This window comes from Mus caroli, unplaced genomic scaffold (assembly GCF_978045245.1).
Source record: "Mus caroli unplaced genomic scaffold, Mus_caroli_1 scaffold_12, whole genome shotgun sequence".
Classification (NCBI taxonomy): Eukaryota; Metazoa; Chordata; class Mammalia; order Rodentia; family Muridae; genus Mus; species Mus caroli.
Genome location: NW_028227267.1, coordinates 39083756 through 39100102, shown reverse-complemented (window position 1 = coordinate 39100102; position 16347 = coordinate 39083756). Strand labels below are relative to the sequence as shown.

Below are 16347 nucleotides of genomic sequence, written 5' to 3'. Positions count from 1 at the left end.
TGACGTCTAAGTGAGTTGTTTGCCAAAAGGGATCCGTGGTGGAAACCCCCAAAGAACCCAGGCTATTGCCAAAGTATCCTTTGCTCTCTGCAAACTGATGGCAAGGCCCTGTTGCTAAAAATTGATACTGACATACCTCATTGAATATGGACCAGTTGAGCTAGTGCCTTCATCCCTACTGACTAATTTTCATAGTACTGGAAGGTACCCTGCACACTACTGATATGAGATGTGTGTGTGTGATATGTGAGTGTGTGCGTGTGCCCGTGCCCCGCACACCGTTAGAGTGAGCGTAAATGTCTCTTGTGCTTTTTCTTTCTTTCTATTTTATTCTTTCGGGTTTTTTCAAGAGGGTTTTTCTGTATAGCCTGGGCGGTCCTGGAATTCACCCTGTAGACCAGGTTAGCCTTGAATTCAAAGATCTGTTTCCCTGTGCCTCCCAAGTATTGGGATTAAAAGTGTGTGCCACCACACCCAGATTTTTTTTGTTTTTCGAGACAGGGTTTCTCTGTATAGCCCTGGCTGACCTGGAACTCACTTTGTAGACGTCTGGCCTCGAACTCAGAAATCCACCTGCCTCTGCCTCCTAAATGCTGGGATTAAAGGTGTGTGCCAGCACCGCCCAGCCCACCCAGTTTTTTTTTTTTAATGAGTTTGTATGTGTTTGTGTACGTATCACTTGTGCTCTTTATTTATTTTTATTTTGGTTTATTTATTTATTTATTTATTTATTTATTTATTTATTTATTTATTTATTTATTATATGTAAGTACACTGTCACTGTCTTCAGACACTCCAGAAGAGGGAGTCAGATTCTGCTGCGGATGGTTGTGAGCCACCATATGGTTGCTGGGATTTAAACTCCGGACCTTCCGGAAGGCTGCTCTTACCCGCTGAGCAATCTCACCAGCCCTTGGTTTTTTATTTAATTGCCTGTTTTCTTTTTTTTTTTTTTTTTTTTTTTTTTTTTTTGGTTTTTCGAGACAGGGTTTCTCTGTATGGAACTCACTTTGTAGACCAGGCTGGCCTCGAACTCAGAAATCCGCCTGCCTCTGCCTCCCGAGTGCTGGGATTAAAGGCATGCGCCACCATGCCCGGCTAAAGAGAGCTCAAGAGGACATGGAGTTAGTTGGATGGAGACCTGGAGGAGACGAGGGACGGGAAATGATAGAGTTTTATTTTTCAGTTTTGGTCATTAATCGATCTGAGGCATCCACACACTAGTCAAGTCACAGCTTCTGGCCTTCGTAAGAAAAGCTGGGCTTGGTATGAGCCCTATTCCACTTCTATCTCAATTGCTTCTCCTTTCTCAGTGTTCTTCGCTGTAGCTCAACTCTGTTCATTTACTTCGTGAGGAATTCCCAGCCTGTTTCTCTATTATGATACTATATGCTTTTCCTGAGTACTTATTACAGTTACAGGTTCATTTTTTGGTTTTGTAATAAGTCTACATATATATTCTCCCAATAACAAGTTACATGAAGGTATGAACTACGTTTATTTTTGCTAGACAAATAGCTAAAGTATAGCCCCAAAAATCCAACAATGGGAGGGGGTTCATATCATGTTTCACTAAATGTTGTCCCTTCTATATTTTTATGGTTTAATCCATATTTGAACAACTCTCAAACTTGGTCTTTTTATAGTAGAGGGTTGTGGTCAATACACAGTCACAACTGTTCAAAATGAATGACTGAATGGTGAGGCACAGAGTAAGTATATAAAACCCTTTCGAGTCAATACTCCAAAAACCAAGGATCTTGATCAAAAAAAGAGGGCGGGGGAGAGTAGTCTGAATTGGGTTATGAGGCCCGGGAGGTGCCTCACCTCAGCCATTGAACTCGCACTGCTGGCCGTGAGTCTGTTCCAAGCTCCGGCGAGGGAGGCATCCGCCCCGACTCGGGGCTTCTCCTGCCCAGTCTGCCCACGCGTAGAGCCCTGCTCTCTGGGAACTCACCTCCCCGCTCGGGGAGAGCCCGGTTAGGGCCGCGGGAGGCCCCAGTCTCAGACCTTCCCAGGGGCCGAAGAGTGACGAGCACTCAGCACGTGGCCCCGCTGATGAGCTTCCTCCGCCCACTTGGAGGGTGGAGACCGGCCGCCACTATAAGGCTCGAAAGAGGAATAAATTTTACGTTTAGGGTGATTTCCCACAAAGCACAGCGCGTAATTTGCATGTGCTCTATCCCAGGCTCCAGTGCCAGACAAGAAGCCCGCGCATCCGGGCAAGGGATGATGACGTCGTCCTTCAAGAGCGATGGCGCCGCGGCGGCAGAGATCGGGCTCTGGAAGGCGAGGTGGGAACTCAGTCCGCAGGCAGAATGCTCGGCCCAGTGTCACAGGGAGCCTCTCGCTTTTTCATATTACACTTCAGTCCAAAGAGGCGTGTGGACCAGTAACTGCAAACTTAAGTGCCAAGTGCTGTTAATAGATTATGTCATTCTATATTTCAAAAGTCTTCCTTATTGACCTAGCATCGCGAACGGATTAGCGCTTACAGTAAAGTAATTAGCTACTTACGTCAACCTTTTAAGATACATCCGATTTCAGAAAGTAAAATTCGAATCTTAGAATTGTTGTCTGTAGACTGTATACTGTGTCTGTGGTCTCGGTTTTATATTTCGGGCAGCTGAAGTTCAATGAATTTACAGGTTCTAAAGCTCCAAATAGCAACGCTGGCAGCAAGTTGGTCAGTCCAGACCGTAGAACACTTTACTGATGACCGTGATGAAGTGGTCTAGTTTGAAGGAAGGTATTAGAGACCAAAAACTATGAGACCCATGTAATGAACTGTAAACATCTATGTAAACTTATTTTATCCTATTATTAATATCCCATCAGGATAGCAATTTAGGCAGTATTGCTCAGTGAGTGGTGTGCAAGGTATTTATTTATGTTCAAAAGAGCATGTTGAATTATTTCTTTAAAAATTATTTAATCTTTATGTATTTTATCTGCATATATATATATATATATATATATATGCACCATGTATGTGCCTGGAAGTGTTGGACCCCCCTGGTACTAGAGTTACTGACAGTTGTGGTCTGCCATATGAGAGATGGAACTTAAACCCAGATCCTGGGGAAGAATCAGGCAGCTTCTTCATCACTGACCCACCTCTCCAGCTACTTTAAGTTCTTTCTTTAAAGGAAATTATGAGAGCCTGGTGGTATGTTGGCCTACACCTTTAATGCTAGCACTTGGGAGGCAGAGGCAGGAAGATCTCTGTGAGGTCCAGGACAGCCAGGGCTATATAGAGACCCTGTCATTTAAAACAGGGGGGTAGGAGGGTTGTCAGGAGGCTGGAGAGTTAGCTCAACGTTAAAAACCACTTGTTGCCCTTGCAGAGGGCCTGAGTTTGATTCCAAAATCCCACATGGCAGGTCATAACCACCCTCCCAGACCTCTAGGTACACCAGACATGCACGTGGTACACATACATATACAGACAGAACACCCATACACGTAAAAGGAAACAGTAACCTTTGGGGTTTTGTTTCTTCGTTTGTTTTGGTTTTTACGTTTGTTAACAGTCAAGGGCAGAGACAACTCTGCTGTCTCTGACAGCAACCTAAGTTTTTCAGAGACCTCCACTCAGGCAAACCTAGTATTCTTGCCTTTAAAGTAGAAATGATTTTCAGGAGTTTGCAAGATGAACCAAAGTTGGAAGTTAATTACAGGAGATGTCAATATATGTTTTAAGCACAAGGGTTAAAAGAAACGAAGTGCCTGGGAAGAGAGATGCCACAGAACATGGGTGTGGGCTTCTCAAAGAAAAATCACCCTTCACTGTCTTTAGAATAAACATGTATGTAAGATTTGTGATTTTTGGCTGTTCAAAGAGTTGTTAAAGAATTTAAATGAGATCACAGTTCCTGAGTAGATCTGACAGAATTCCAGAGTCCAAGTCTAGATGATAAGGGGTGCAGGGAGTTAGGTTATCAGCATTGTCAACAATGCTTGTGGTCTGTTTAAGATTCCCATAAAATGGGATAGAAATGAACCAGGCCCATTGTCATATTCATTTAGACTGACAGCCCAATTCAGTGTCATTTTAACATGAAAATATCTGAAGATCTGCATCGGCAGCCTTCATAGAATGTTAATTGGGCTGAATTTCTTGCTTCTCAGCTTCAGAGAGGCTTCATCCTGACTTGGGGGTAGGAGAGGCTGCCTTTCCTCTTCATAGCCATCTAATTTTCCTGTGTTTTTATTTTGCTTCAGTGTTGTTTCAGTAAAGTTAGATCATCTTCATAGTGCAGTAATTCTTGGTATATTGTTCTTGCCATAAGTGCTAAATGAAGCCAAGAAAGTTGATAATGGCAACAAAGCAACAGAAGACGACTCTCCTCCTGGCAAGAAGATGCGCACGTGCCAGAGAAAAGGGCCTATGGCTGGAGGGAAGGACGCAGACAGGACAAAAGACAAGCAAGGTAATGGGCCAGGGAGGACATGGGACAACTCTTGGATCTCCAGAAGAATGGGGGCGACATTTGTTCCTTCCCTCTTCAGGATATAATTAATTTCTCTATCACCTGGGCATTCTGTAGTACCAGTCTACTTTGTTGAATATTTTCATAGATTTGAGATGGATTAGAACCCAGGCAGAAGACCTGGACTGCTCGGGAAGGGCAAAGTTAATTATGACAGCTTTGTAGCCAAGACGGCCCTTTTGATTCCCACATCAGTAACGGCAGTGCGTGTTTGTGTTCCCTCAGACTCTGTGAAGACCTTGCTGTTAAAGGGCAAAGCCCCTGTGGACCCAGAGTGTGCAACCAAGGTGGGAAAGGTAAAAGCACCTGGAATGGAAGGCAGAGTTTTCTTGTCTTATGATGATCCCTGTCTAGAATGTCGGTGGTGCTCAGTTTAAAAATACTTCGGAAAATATTGCTAGTGATTACTTTTCTCCAGAGTTGAGAAGTAGGGGCGGTGAGGTTTCAGCTTAGCAGAATATTGAGCCTGGAGAAATGATCCAGTGGTTAAGAGCATTTATTATTCTTCAAGAGGACCTGGGTTTGATTCCCAGCACTTACATGGCAACTTACAACCCTCTGTCACTCCATTTCTAGGAGATAGGATGCACTCTTCTGACCTCCCCAGTACCAGGCATGCACGTGGCACACACACACACACACACACACACACACACACACACACACACACACACACGTAAAACACTCACATGTAAAATTTAAAAATGAATAGATTTACTTTTTAAAAATGTAAAGAAATTCACAGAATAGTAACATAATTACTACAGGGCCTGCTATTAGCTTTCCACAGTATATTTCCTTCTTCACCCAGCAAATGTTAGGATTGTTAAGGGAGGACTGTGTGGGGTTTTGGTTTGTGTTGTGTTGGGTTTGGTTTGGTTTTGAGACAGGGTTTCTCTGTGTGACTCCCGGAACTCACTCCATAGACCAGACTCATCTCAAACTCAGAGATCTGCCTGCCTCTGCAGATCCCTGCATGCTAGGACTACAGGCATGTGTCACCATTGCCCCGTTGACAGTGTGATTTTGATGATAGACTACCATGGAATGGCAGGAGTTACTGATGAAGGGGAAAGAGGGTGGAAGGATCTGGAAGCAAGCCTACTTATAGGCAGGTTACCTTTGAGGTAGACTCTTAGGTCTCTGTAATTAGAAGTAGTTATTGTGTTTCAGTTATAATAACGGTAGTCTGTATGTAGAGCATGCACTTCCTTTGCTCTGCCTGGAAAACAAATGTTGGAGGTGCTGGAGAGCAAGCCTCAAAGCATTAGGGGTGAAAAGTCTCACTTGGAGCCTAAGACTGAGTGCACTGACGCTATGTGTTCTCTCTTCGCAGGCTCATGTGTACTGTGAAGGAGATGATGTCTATGATGTCATGCTAAATCAAGTAAGAAGATAAGTCATTCTAATTGGGGGAATTTCTTTCTTTTCTATTTTTTTTTCCTTTTGAAAATTATATCTGTTTAGTTAATTTGTATGTATCTATGTGTGGAAGACAAAGGACAACTTGAGTCAGTTCTCAGTCTGGTGTAGTGGCACACACCTTTAATCCAATTACTTGGGAGGCAGAGGCAAGCAGTTCTCTGTGAGTTCAAGGCCAGCCTGGTCTACATAATGAGTTCCAGGACAGCCAGGGCTACAAAGTGAGACCCTGTCTCAAAAAAACAAAAAAGGGACAAGGGGGGTGGGGGGAAGAAAAGATGCTGTTCTCTTTCTGTCTCTGTGATGAACTCAGGATTAGCAGGGCTTGGCAGGGAGTGCCTTTACCCATTGAGCCCCCAGCTAGTCCAGGTTATTAGAATTTCCTTATTATATAATCAGCTCATGTCTTTCCAAAATTGACATTGGCTTTTGATTATATTATGATCTACTTTTTGCCCATGGTGAAGACTGTTGTTTGTTTTGTGGGGATCTCTGTATATTTGTGACAGGTACTCTCTTTGTAGCCCAGGCAGGCCTTGAACTTGCAGTCTTCCTGTTTCCATATCTATAGGACTGAGATTGTAGGGGCACAGCTGTCTAACCCAGTTCAAGCTGACATTTTAAATATATGTAGATAGTTTTATTTATATATATTTTTGTTTTTCGAGACAGGGTTTCTCTGTGTAGCCTTGGCTGTCCTGGAACACACTCTGTAGACCCGGCTGGCCTCAAACTCAGAAATCCGCCTGCCTCTGCCTCCCGAGTGCTGGGATTAAAGGTGTGCACCACCACGCCCAGCTGTTTTATTTATATTTTAAAAAGTAGTATTGTTGTGTGTGCCTGGTGTGGAGTCCCCAACCCCCACCCCTTATCTTTGCATGTGCATGTGTGTGTTGCTATGTTGCCCTTACTAGCCTGGCAGTCACTCTGTAGACCAGGCTGGCCCTCAGACTGACAGTAATTCTGCTGCCTCAGCCTCCTGAGAATTAGAATTATAAGTGTGTGCACCACAATTTTCTGTTTCTTTCTTTTTTTTCTCCCAGTTTGAGAGACCAAACCCAGCACCTTGTGCTTGCCAAGCAAAGCTCTACCCAGAGCTGGATCCCTAACCAATCTTTTTTTAATGATTCATTTTTATTTTATGTACATTGGTGTTTTGCCTACAAGTATGTCTGTGTGAGGGTGTCAGATCTCCTAGAACTGGAGTTACAGACATTTGTGAGCTGCCATGTGGGTGCTGGGAATTGAATCCCAGTCCTCTGGAAGAGCAGCCAGTGTTCTAAACCACTGAGACATCTCTAAGGCCCCTCGTCTTCTCGTCTTCTTGTCTTCTCTCTCTCTCTCTCTCTCTCTCTCTCTCTCTGTGTGTGTGTGTGTGTATGTGTGTGTGTGTCTTTGTATTCTCTCTCTCTCATATACACACATAGTTTTGAATAGATATTTTCTTTGTTAATGTATTTCCTGGATATGACTCATTTGAATTTATCTACTTTTGTGCTTGTGAGTGCAGATATAGGCTTATATAGAGAGGCCAAAGGTCAACTTCAGGTGTTGTTCATCAGGTTCCACTAACTAGTTTTGATTTTGTTGTTGTGGTTGTCATGGAAAGTGCTTTTGCTAACCTGCTCTCTTAATAGGTTAGGCTGGCCCGCCAGTGGGCAGGCTCCAGGAATCCATGTTTCTGCCGCTCAGTGCTGGGATTCCAAATGTGCATTGCCATGTTCAGTTTCTCACGTGGGTTTTGGGGATTGGGAACTCAGGCCTTATGGTTGTTCAGCAAGTACTTTACTGACTGAGCTTTCTCACCAACCACACACTTCCATTTATTGATCTAAATATGTCATTTTTACAGCTCACTAGTATTCTGTTGTTGGTTTTTGTTTTTTTTGGGTTTTTTTTGGGTTTTTTTTGGGTTTTTTGGTTTTGTTTTTTTTTTCAAGACAGGGTTTCTCTGTATAACCCTGGCTACCCTGGAACTCACTTTGTAGACCAGGCTGACCTCGAACTCAGAAATCTGTCTGCCTCTGCCTCCCGAGTGCTGGGATTAAAGGCGTGCGCCACCACCGCCCGGCTTCTGTTGTATTATTTATACCTAAACTATCCTAAGCTGTGCCAGGGAGCTGGCTGAGACACTAACTCTTGGAGTATACGCCTGAGGACCTCAGTTTGGATCCCTAACACCTAAATAAAAAGCTGAGTTCAGTGGCTCATACCTGTATTCCTAGCTGCAAGGAGACAGAGACAGGAGAACACATGGGCTTGCCTGTGAGCTCCAGGCTCAGTGAGAAACCCTGTCTTAATAATGTAGAGTGAAAAATTGTCCCGGCCTGTGGGACAGTCGAACAGGGTCTGGGGAACCACCTGTGGAGAGAATGAGAGGTGAGAAACACAAGGACATACAGCAAGTCTGATTGATCAAGCTGTCAAATTTTTATTGTTCCCAGGCAGGTTTTATGCCCACAGAAGCAGGGTATGGGGAGGGGGATGATGCAGAATCGCTTTGTTTCTGGGAGAACGCAGCAGTTCCCAAAAGCAGGATATTGGCTAGGTAAAAAGTTCAGCAGGAGAAACAGAACAGAATGGGTTGGTAGGTACCTGTCCACAAGATCTATAGCTATTTGTTCTTAACTGGGGGTAGTGCTTTCCTACAGAGGCCTCAACTTTTCCCACAGAAATCTCAACTATGCTAATACTTTCCCACTAAGGCCAAGACTTTGTAAATAAGCACTTATGGCTGACAAGGCAATTAACATTCAAACAGGGTCACTCCCAACAAAATATGTCTATGGAGGGAGCCATTGAGAGGATCCCATTAATGTAGGATGTCAGGGTTGGGTAGTGGGTTTCACTGGATGGTTTTAGCTCCCTTGTCAAAGATCAAGTGACCATAGGTGTGTGGGGGGTAATGGGTTTCAGGAAGCTCCCAAGGTCCCACTTTAATTCCCAGAATGAAATGTTAGGTTTCTGCTTATATCCTTATTCTCTCAAGATCGATTTGTTTCATCATGCTATGCTTTCACTGTGGCAATTCCTGTACAGCTGTAACAAAGGAAACACGGTGGTTTGTGTGGCCTCCAGTTGTAAAGCTAACTCCTCTTATGTTATTGTCATCCCACTTGTCACAGACCAATCTCCAGTTCAACAACAACAAGTACTACCTTATTCAGCTGTTAGAAGATGATGCCCAGAAGAACTTCAGTGTTTGGATGAGGTGGGGCCGAGGTAAAGGCTTTCTGATGGATTGATGAGTTGTTGTTCAGAATCACAGAGGCTATGCAGTGAGTGGGTTTAAGTCTCCGGGTGGCTCAGGAATGCACATGGGCTTTTGAGGTTGAGGAGTGTCAGGCGTCCACATTGGGATGCTTGGCGAGGCTGAGACGACCCCTGTACTGGACTGACAGTACTGTTTATATATAGGCTGTGACACTTAGCAGTAATTAGTATCAGCATGATCGCTTGCCTAAGCCCTTTCACCTTTCTCTCCTCTTTCCTGCCTATTAGTCAGATAGTAAGCAGAGATGAGATGAGCCATAGAGAGATGGCTCGTTACTATTGGAGAGCTACACTCGGGGTCTAGGGCAAGGAACCCTCCTATGTGTGCATTTACTTTGCAGTTGGAAAGACGGGGCAGCACAGCTTGGTGACTTGTTCTGGTGACCTCAACAAAGCAAAAGAAATATTTCAGAAAAAGTAAGTGCTAAAAATGAGTTTAAGCCGGGCGGTGGTGGTGCACGCCTTTAATCCCAGCACTTGGGAGGCAGAGGCAGGCGGATTTCTGAGTTCGAGGCCAGCCTGGTCTACAGCGTGAGTTCCAGGACAGCCAGGGCTATACAGAAAAACCCTGTCTTGAAAAACCAAAAAAAAAAAAAAAAAAAAAAAAAAAAATGAGTTTAAAAACATACCCTTCTTGGATCGCTCTTGTTGAAATGTTTCACGTAAAGATGATTTGGCATAAAAGTTAATTCATTTCTACTCTCACTCCCTGTGACTAGAACATTAAATTGTATCTTCAGCCAGTGTTTAAATCATCCTAGAAGTTGACCAGAAAAATATTTTTTTTCTTTTTCCTTTTTTTTTTTCTAGTGTTTCAAGACAGGGTTTCTCTGTGTAGCCCTGATTTTGAGGACAGACCTAGAGTCTAGAAACATGTCTCTTTTGGACAAGCATTGCTTATCTACCTGTTCTATGCATCCATGGCTTCTGTCTCTAGGGACCTCTGGGAAGCCTTTACTCCCCATTTTACATGACTTCCTTGTTCCTGTGTTTCTGTTCATTCAATGTCCTGAGTTACAGTTCACACTAGGGAACCCTGAGGTGGGCCTGAGCAGTGAGGGACATAAATTGTTGAGAAACTATGTTAGGGAATTGCTGCACGCCTCCCTCTGGCAATGAACCTTGACTCGTCTGATTTTCCCACTACCTTGGGCTCCACAGATTCCTTGACAAAACTAAAAACAATTGGGAGGATCGTGAGAACTTTGAAAAAGTACCTGGAAAATACGACATGTTACAGATGGACTATGCTGCCAGCACGCAGGTATGTATGCTGACTGAGTCAGGGGGCGCTAACCAGGCACTGGAGATCAGCCTGAGACCAGAAGAGGCTGGGATATTAGGAGTCACTGCTCCTTCCCACCTCAGAGAGAACTCTCCCTCGTCTTTGATCACAGAGTCTGGTCTTCTCTGTTATGTACTAGAATTCTTTCGAAATCCAAGGTCTGCTTCTAGAAGTTCAGTGTTACTGACCAAAAGAAGATGGATAAATGACCAAACTGAGGAGCTGTTTAAAGCTAGCTTCATCACTGTCAAGGACTGGAAGTGCAGGGGCTGAAGTGGAATGTTTGCCCAGCATGCACGAGGCCCTGGGTTCAAAACCAAGAATCACAAAAAGAAAGAAAAATAATTTTGATAAATGGGTTTCCAGGATGCTGAGAAGCTACCTAAAAACTCTTAGATCTGGAAATTAAGAAACTTGTATTAATATGATCAGGTCAGGGGTGTGAGTGCTGTGTTTACATACTTAAAGACATTGCTGAAAGGCCTTTTGTTCTTCCTCAAGTGCTTCACTGTGAGGGAGCACTAGCAAGTCAGGGTGGAAATCACATTGGCTACGCTTAACTAGACTCCTAATGGAAACATACCAGCATTCAAACACAGGACCACAGTAGAGCTGTGCCCTACAGATGTTAGAAGTGGTGTTTATTTTGCTACAGGATGAAAGTAAAACAAAACAAGAGGAAACTTTGAAGCCTGAGTCTCAGCTGGATCTTCGAGTCCAGGAGCTGCTAAACTTGATCTGTAACGTGCAGACCATGGAAGAAATGATGATTGAGATGAAGTATGACACCAAGAGAGCCCCGCTTGGTAGGACTCAGACTCTGTGCAGCCCCTCAGGGTCCTGTCTCTGCATGAGCAGTCTCATCGATAGCTAAGGTTTACTCAAAATCCTACGTGAGGGAAACGGGATTGAGGGGGACGGGGGTTTAAAGGAATTGCATCGTTACTGGGCAGCGATATGCAGTTTACAGGGATGGGACTCTGGTTTGGAGTCTGATCTCTGCCTGGGCCTCCAGGAAAGCTGACAGTGGCGCAAATCAAGGCCGGTTACCAGTCTCTCAAGAAGATTGAGGATTGCATCCGTGCTGGCCAGCACGGGCGAGCGCTTGTTGAAGCGTGCAATGAATTCTACACCAGGATCCCTCATGACTTTGGGTAAGGTTGTGCTGTCTCTTTATCCTGCTCTTCTACTCACCTTTTATGCCCTAAGCAGCCGCAGAGGCTATGGTCCTCTTAAACTTGTATTTGTCACCTTAAATAGAACTGGATCCAGTGTGATTTGTAGCTAGCTTAGAATAAGGGATAGCAGCACTCAGGAGGCAGGAGAGGCTGCCTCATGAGTTTAAGGCCAGCCTTGACTCTTATCTCAAGGAAAATTTTAAAATAAAAGAAATATGGGACATAATTTCCCAACTTATTTTTTTAAGATTTATTTAGTTAATAGTACCCTGTAGCTATCTTCAGACACTCCAGAAAAGGGAGTCAGATCTCATTACGGATGGTTGTGAGCCACCATGTGGTCCTAGGGATTTGAACTCAGGACCTTCGGAAGAGCAGTCAGTGCTCTTACCTGCTTATCCATCTCTCCAGCCCCAATTTTCCAACTTATAACCATATTCTTGTCCAAGTGAAAGTTACCAACTCAAGAGAGAATGGACCCCTGGCCCCACAAAATAAAATAAAATTAAAAAAAAACCTTAAAATGCAAAAACATGAAAAGTCTATATCTAGCCACTGTGTGAAACACCTTGCAAACCTCATCGCTTCTGTTCTTTATAGGGGAATGTAGTCACACAAATACCACTTTTCTGAATGTAAATGATTGGTATTAAATGAAGAAAACACATTTCTGCCCTTTATGTGTGTGTGGGGGGTCCTGGGGATTGAACCTAGGCCTTGTGCATGTTACCCGAGCACTCTCCCTCAGAGCTGTAGCCTCACTCAGTCCATTTGTCATACTGGTTTTCATTGTTCCATTTAAAATAGCCCCGAATGCTCAAAGGACTTACCTCTTCTAGATTGTATTCAAACTTCCTTATTGATGTCAATGTAGCTTTTTTTTTTAAAGATTTATTTATATATTTTATGTATATGAGCACACGATAGCTGTGTTCAGACACATCAGAAGAGGGCATCAGATCCCATTACAGATGGTTGTGAGCCACCATGTGATTGCTGAGAATTGAACTCAGGACCTCATGAAGAGCAGTTAGTACTCTTAACTGCTGAGCCATCTCTCCAGCCCAATGTAGCTTATTTTTAATAAGGATCCCATAAAGAGATTTCTACTCTAGTCTCTAACATAACATGAAAATCTAAATAGTTTGTTTTATCCTATCCAGAATGTGCATTTAATATCCCTTTATATGCTTGGGCTTTGAAGTCTTCACAGGTCTCCCTCTTTCAAATAGGAAATCTTATTTTTGTTTCTTTCTTTTCTTTCCTTTTTAAGTTTTTTTTTATTTGTTTACTTGTTTGTTTGTTTTGAGACAAAATTTCTCTGTGTATTCCTGGATGTCTTGAACTCAACTCTTATAGATCCTCCCACCCTTCCTCCTGAAAGGTGTACACCACCAGGACCAGCTCTTTCCTTTTCTTTTCTTTTCTTTTTTTTTTTTTTTTGGGGGGGGGGCGGAGGTCAAGACAGGGTTTCTCTGTAATCCTGGCTGTCCTAGAACTCACTCTGTAGACCAGGCTGGCCTCGATCTCAGAAATCCATCCGCCTGCCTCTGCCTCCCGAGTGCTGGGATTAAAGGCTTGTGCCACCAACACCTGGCCATCCTTTTCTTTTTAGTAAGAAGAAAACTCTCAGTTTCCCAAAGGACCTATTTTTTAGCCATGCATCTCGTATCTTCAGATCTGACTGCTCACTGTGGTTGTATTTCTGTCCTTAGACTCTCCATCCCCCCAGTAATCCGGACAGAGAAGGAACTGTCAGACAAAGTAAAACTGCTAGAGGTGAGCTCTGAGTGCATCTGGAAGGTTTCAGCCTCTTCTTCCGAGTTCCTTCACATTGATTCTTTATTTCATTTTCTTAGGCACTGGGAGACATTGAAATTGCCCTTAAACTGGTGAAGTCAGAGCGCCAAGGCCTAGAACACCCACTGGACCAACACTATAGAAACCTACACTGTGCTTTGCGTCCTCTGGACCATGAAAGTAACGAGTTTAAGGTAATAAAAACAGTCATTTATCTTCACATTCTCACTCCAGTAAAACTCATCCTTCCCACCCCTGTGCTTACCAGGAGTTTGGGAATGTAGAACTCTTTCTAACTCATTGTGAGGCTGTCTGGGGACAGAAAGTTCTGCCAGCGTCAGGAAGCCCTGCATCCTGCAGCTCATTCCAGTCTCTTACAAGGCCCACATTTGCTGTTCTTAATTCTTTTCTACAGGTGATTTCTCAGTACCTACAGTCTACCCATGCTCCTACACACAAGGACTATACTATGACCTTGCTGGATGTTTTCGAAGTAGAGAAGGAAGGGGAGAAAGAGGCCTTCAGGGAGGACCTTCCTAATAGGTGTGGGTCCAGCTCTGGGTTGAGTAGACATTTCCTTGACTGAAATACAGGGAAGGAGCTTGGAGGCTGGCAGAGGCAGCTGTTGTGTTGGGTTATTTTTTGTATTTGCGATTGATGTTTGCAGAAAAAGAGGAAACTAATGGCTCTTTCTTAGGATGCTGCTCTGGCATGGATCCAGGCTGAGTAACTGGGTGGGGATCCTGAGCCACGGGCTTAGAGTTGCCCCACCTGAGGCTCCCATCACAGGTTATATGGTAAGTAGACTGAAGGCGAGGAGCCCAGAGAAAAAACATACAATGATGACTTTTTTTTACTGTGTCCCTCTTTAAATTCTAAAAAGACAAACATCTGTGGCTGTTTTTGTTGTCTCATGAGCTGACTTGGAAAAGACAGTGTGGGAGGAACTTTGCTGTGTTATGAGAGCAGAGCCTCATGGCCAGTGCTGTCTTCCTCATCATAGATTTTTTTTTTCTCTTTTGTCTGTTTGTTTGGTTTTGTTTTGAGACAGGGTCTCACTATGTAGCAAGTCTGCAACTTGCTATGTAGACCAGGCTGGACTCAAATTCAGAGATCTGCCTGCCTCTGCCCTCTGAGTGCAGGGGATAAAGGCATGCAACATACCAGGACCTTCTCAAAAACTGCATTAGGCAGCTGAACTTCATTTTTGTTGATCTATTTCAGTTTGGAAAAGGAATCTACTTTGCTGACATGTCCTCCAAAAGTGCCAATTACTGCTTTGCCTCTCGCCTAAAGAATACAGGATTGCTTCTTCTGTCAGAGGTAAGGCAGGGGACACAGCTATGATCTCTAATTTACTGTTAACTCAGATTTTGCACTGGTAAAATTTGACTTTGGATTCAAGAAATTCACCTGGAATTGGATTCACATTGCATTAGACTCTTCTGCTAAAGCAAGGGAATAAAATACAAATCAGGGTGACTTTAGAATCACCTAGTTCTTGACTAGGTATAGGCATTCAGGGATCTTTTGCTTTGCAGGTAGCTCTAGGTCAGTGTAATGAACTACTGGAGGCCAATCCTAAAGCAGAAGGATTGCTTCAGGGCAAGCATAGCACCAAGGGGATGGGAAAGATGGCTCCCAGCCCTGCCCACTTCATCACCCTGTAAGTACCCCGAGCTAAGGCTGCTGGAAGACTTCTTTCTAGTTGTTAAGAATTTACTGTCTATTTCAACTCTGGACAAAATGCTGACTTTGACATATTTTCTTTCGTTTGGCAGGAATGGGAGTACAGTGCCGTTAGGACCAGCAAGTGACACAGGAATTCTCAATCCAGAGGGGTACACCCTCAACTACAATGAGTTTATTGTTTATAGCCCCAACCAGGTCCGTATGCAATACCTTCTAAAGATTCAATTTAACTTCCTGCAGCTATGGTGAATGTTGATCAGACAAGCCAGAGAGATTATAATCTTCAAACAAAAACCAAGCAATATTATGTTCTTGAACTTTTTGATATTTTGTTTAATAAAATAGTATAAATCTGTCTTTGGCTTCTTTGGGTTTTACTTCTCCTTGGCACTTTTCTTTGTGCCTGTGTGCAGACATGGAGGCCAGAGAAAGATTTTGTGTGCACTAGCCTTCTTCACACTGTCTCCTTGAGAGAGGACTCTGCTCAGGAGAGCCTCACCAAGTCTCAGCAATCCAATCCTTTGCACTCCAAAATGCTAGGGTTACAGATAGTGCAGCCACACTCAGCTTTTTGAAGATTTATTTTTAAGAATGTATGTGTATGTGTCTGAAGTATCTGTGTGTAGGTATGTACACAAGTGCAGATGCCAGCTGAGACAGCTGGAGCCCCTGGAGCTGGAGTTACAGGGTCCTGTGATGGTTAATCCTGGGAACCCTAACTCCATCGGAAATCTTAAAACCCAAGCACCTGGGCATGCCTCTGAGGGATTTTCTTGATCGCATCATCTGAGGTGGGAAGAGCCACTCTAAATCTGGGCCTGGTAGCAGCCCCATGAAGACCACGGAAGAAGGAAGCTTTTACTTTTTGCCTGCTTGCCCTTAGATGTTGTAATAAGTTCATCTATCCTGTTATTGAGGCAGTCTTTGGCCTGCTTCTTTGGAACTCTCGTGTAGACTGAAGACCAGCAGCAATCTAGGCATTCCCTGGGACTCCAGAACCAGATTGAAACTATCTGAGACATCCAGCCATCATGGACTGAGCAACCACTGGGTTCTTAGCCTTTCCATTGGAAGAGAGCCATTGTTGAACTACCTAGACTACAATCTGTAAGCCCTTCTAAATTTCCTTAAAATGTGGGGTGGTGGGTGGTGGGGTGTGCGTGTGTGTTCATTCTCTGTTCTGTTATTTCTCTAGAGAATTTTG

At 43.8% G+C, this 16347-nt stretch overlaps 1 protein-coding gene and 1 non-coding gene across 3 annotated transcripts; one reads left to right on the top strand and one right to left on the bottom strand.

The window, feature by feature from the left end:
• Positions 1 to 1776: 1776 nt before the first annotated feature.
• On the bottom strand, positions 1777 to 2074 carry LOC147001797 (Nuclear RNase P). The gene has a single exon (XR_015044767.1).
• A 146-nt stretch (positions 2075 to 2220) lies between these two features.
• Positions 2221 to 15499, top strand: Parp2 (poly(ADP-ribose) polymerase 2). Of its 2 annotated transcripts, none has more exons than XM_085828584.1 (16): positions 2221 to 2294; positions 4293 to 4433; positions 4719 to 4780; positions 5830 to 5880; positions 9041 to 9137; positions 9530 to 9605; positions 10350 to 10452; positions 11129 to 11279; positions 11489 to 11627; positions 13367 to 13430; positions 13511 to 13645; positions 13867 to 13994; positions 14149 to 14248; positions 14676 to 14774; positions 14993 to 15117; positions 15233 to 15499. In XM_085828584.1, the coding sequence occupies exons 1-16, from the start codon at positions 2255 to 2257 to the stop codon at positions 15390 to 15392; spliced, it is 1671 nt and encodes a 556-aa protein (XP_085684710.1). In that variant the 5' UTR covers positions 2221 to 2254; the 3' UTR covers positions 15393 to 15499. The 2 variants fall into 2 exon arrangements, with proteins under 2 accessions (XP_085684710.1, XP_021037426.1); XM_021181767.3 differs by having other exon boundaries at positions 4719 to 4789.
• Positions 15500 to 16347: the final 848 nt, after the last annotated feature.

Excerpts from the sequence above, each read along its gene's own strand:
- Parp2 (XM_021181767.3), top strand. The coding sequence starts at position 2,255 with ATGGCGCCGCGGCGGCAGAGATCGGGCTCTGGAAGGCGAG. Across the intron at positions 4,434-4,718 it reads CAGGACAAAAGACAAGCAAG|ACTCTGTGAAGACCTTGCTG; the intron begins GTAATGGGCCAG and ends GTGTTCCCTCAG. Across the intron at positions 13,646-13,866 it reads ATGAAAGTAACGAGTTTAAG|GTGATTTCTCAGTACCTACA; the intron begins GTAATAAAAACA and ends TCTTTTCTACAG.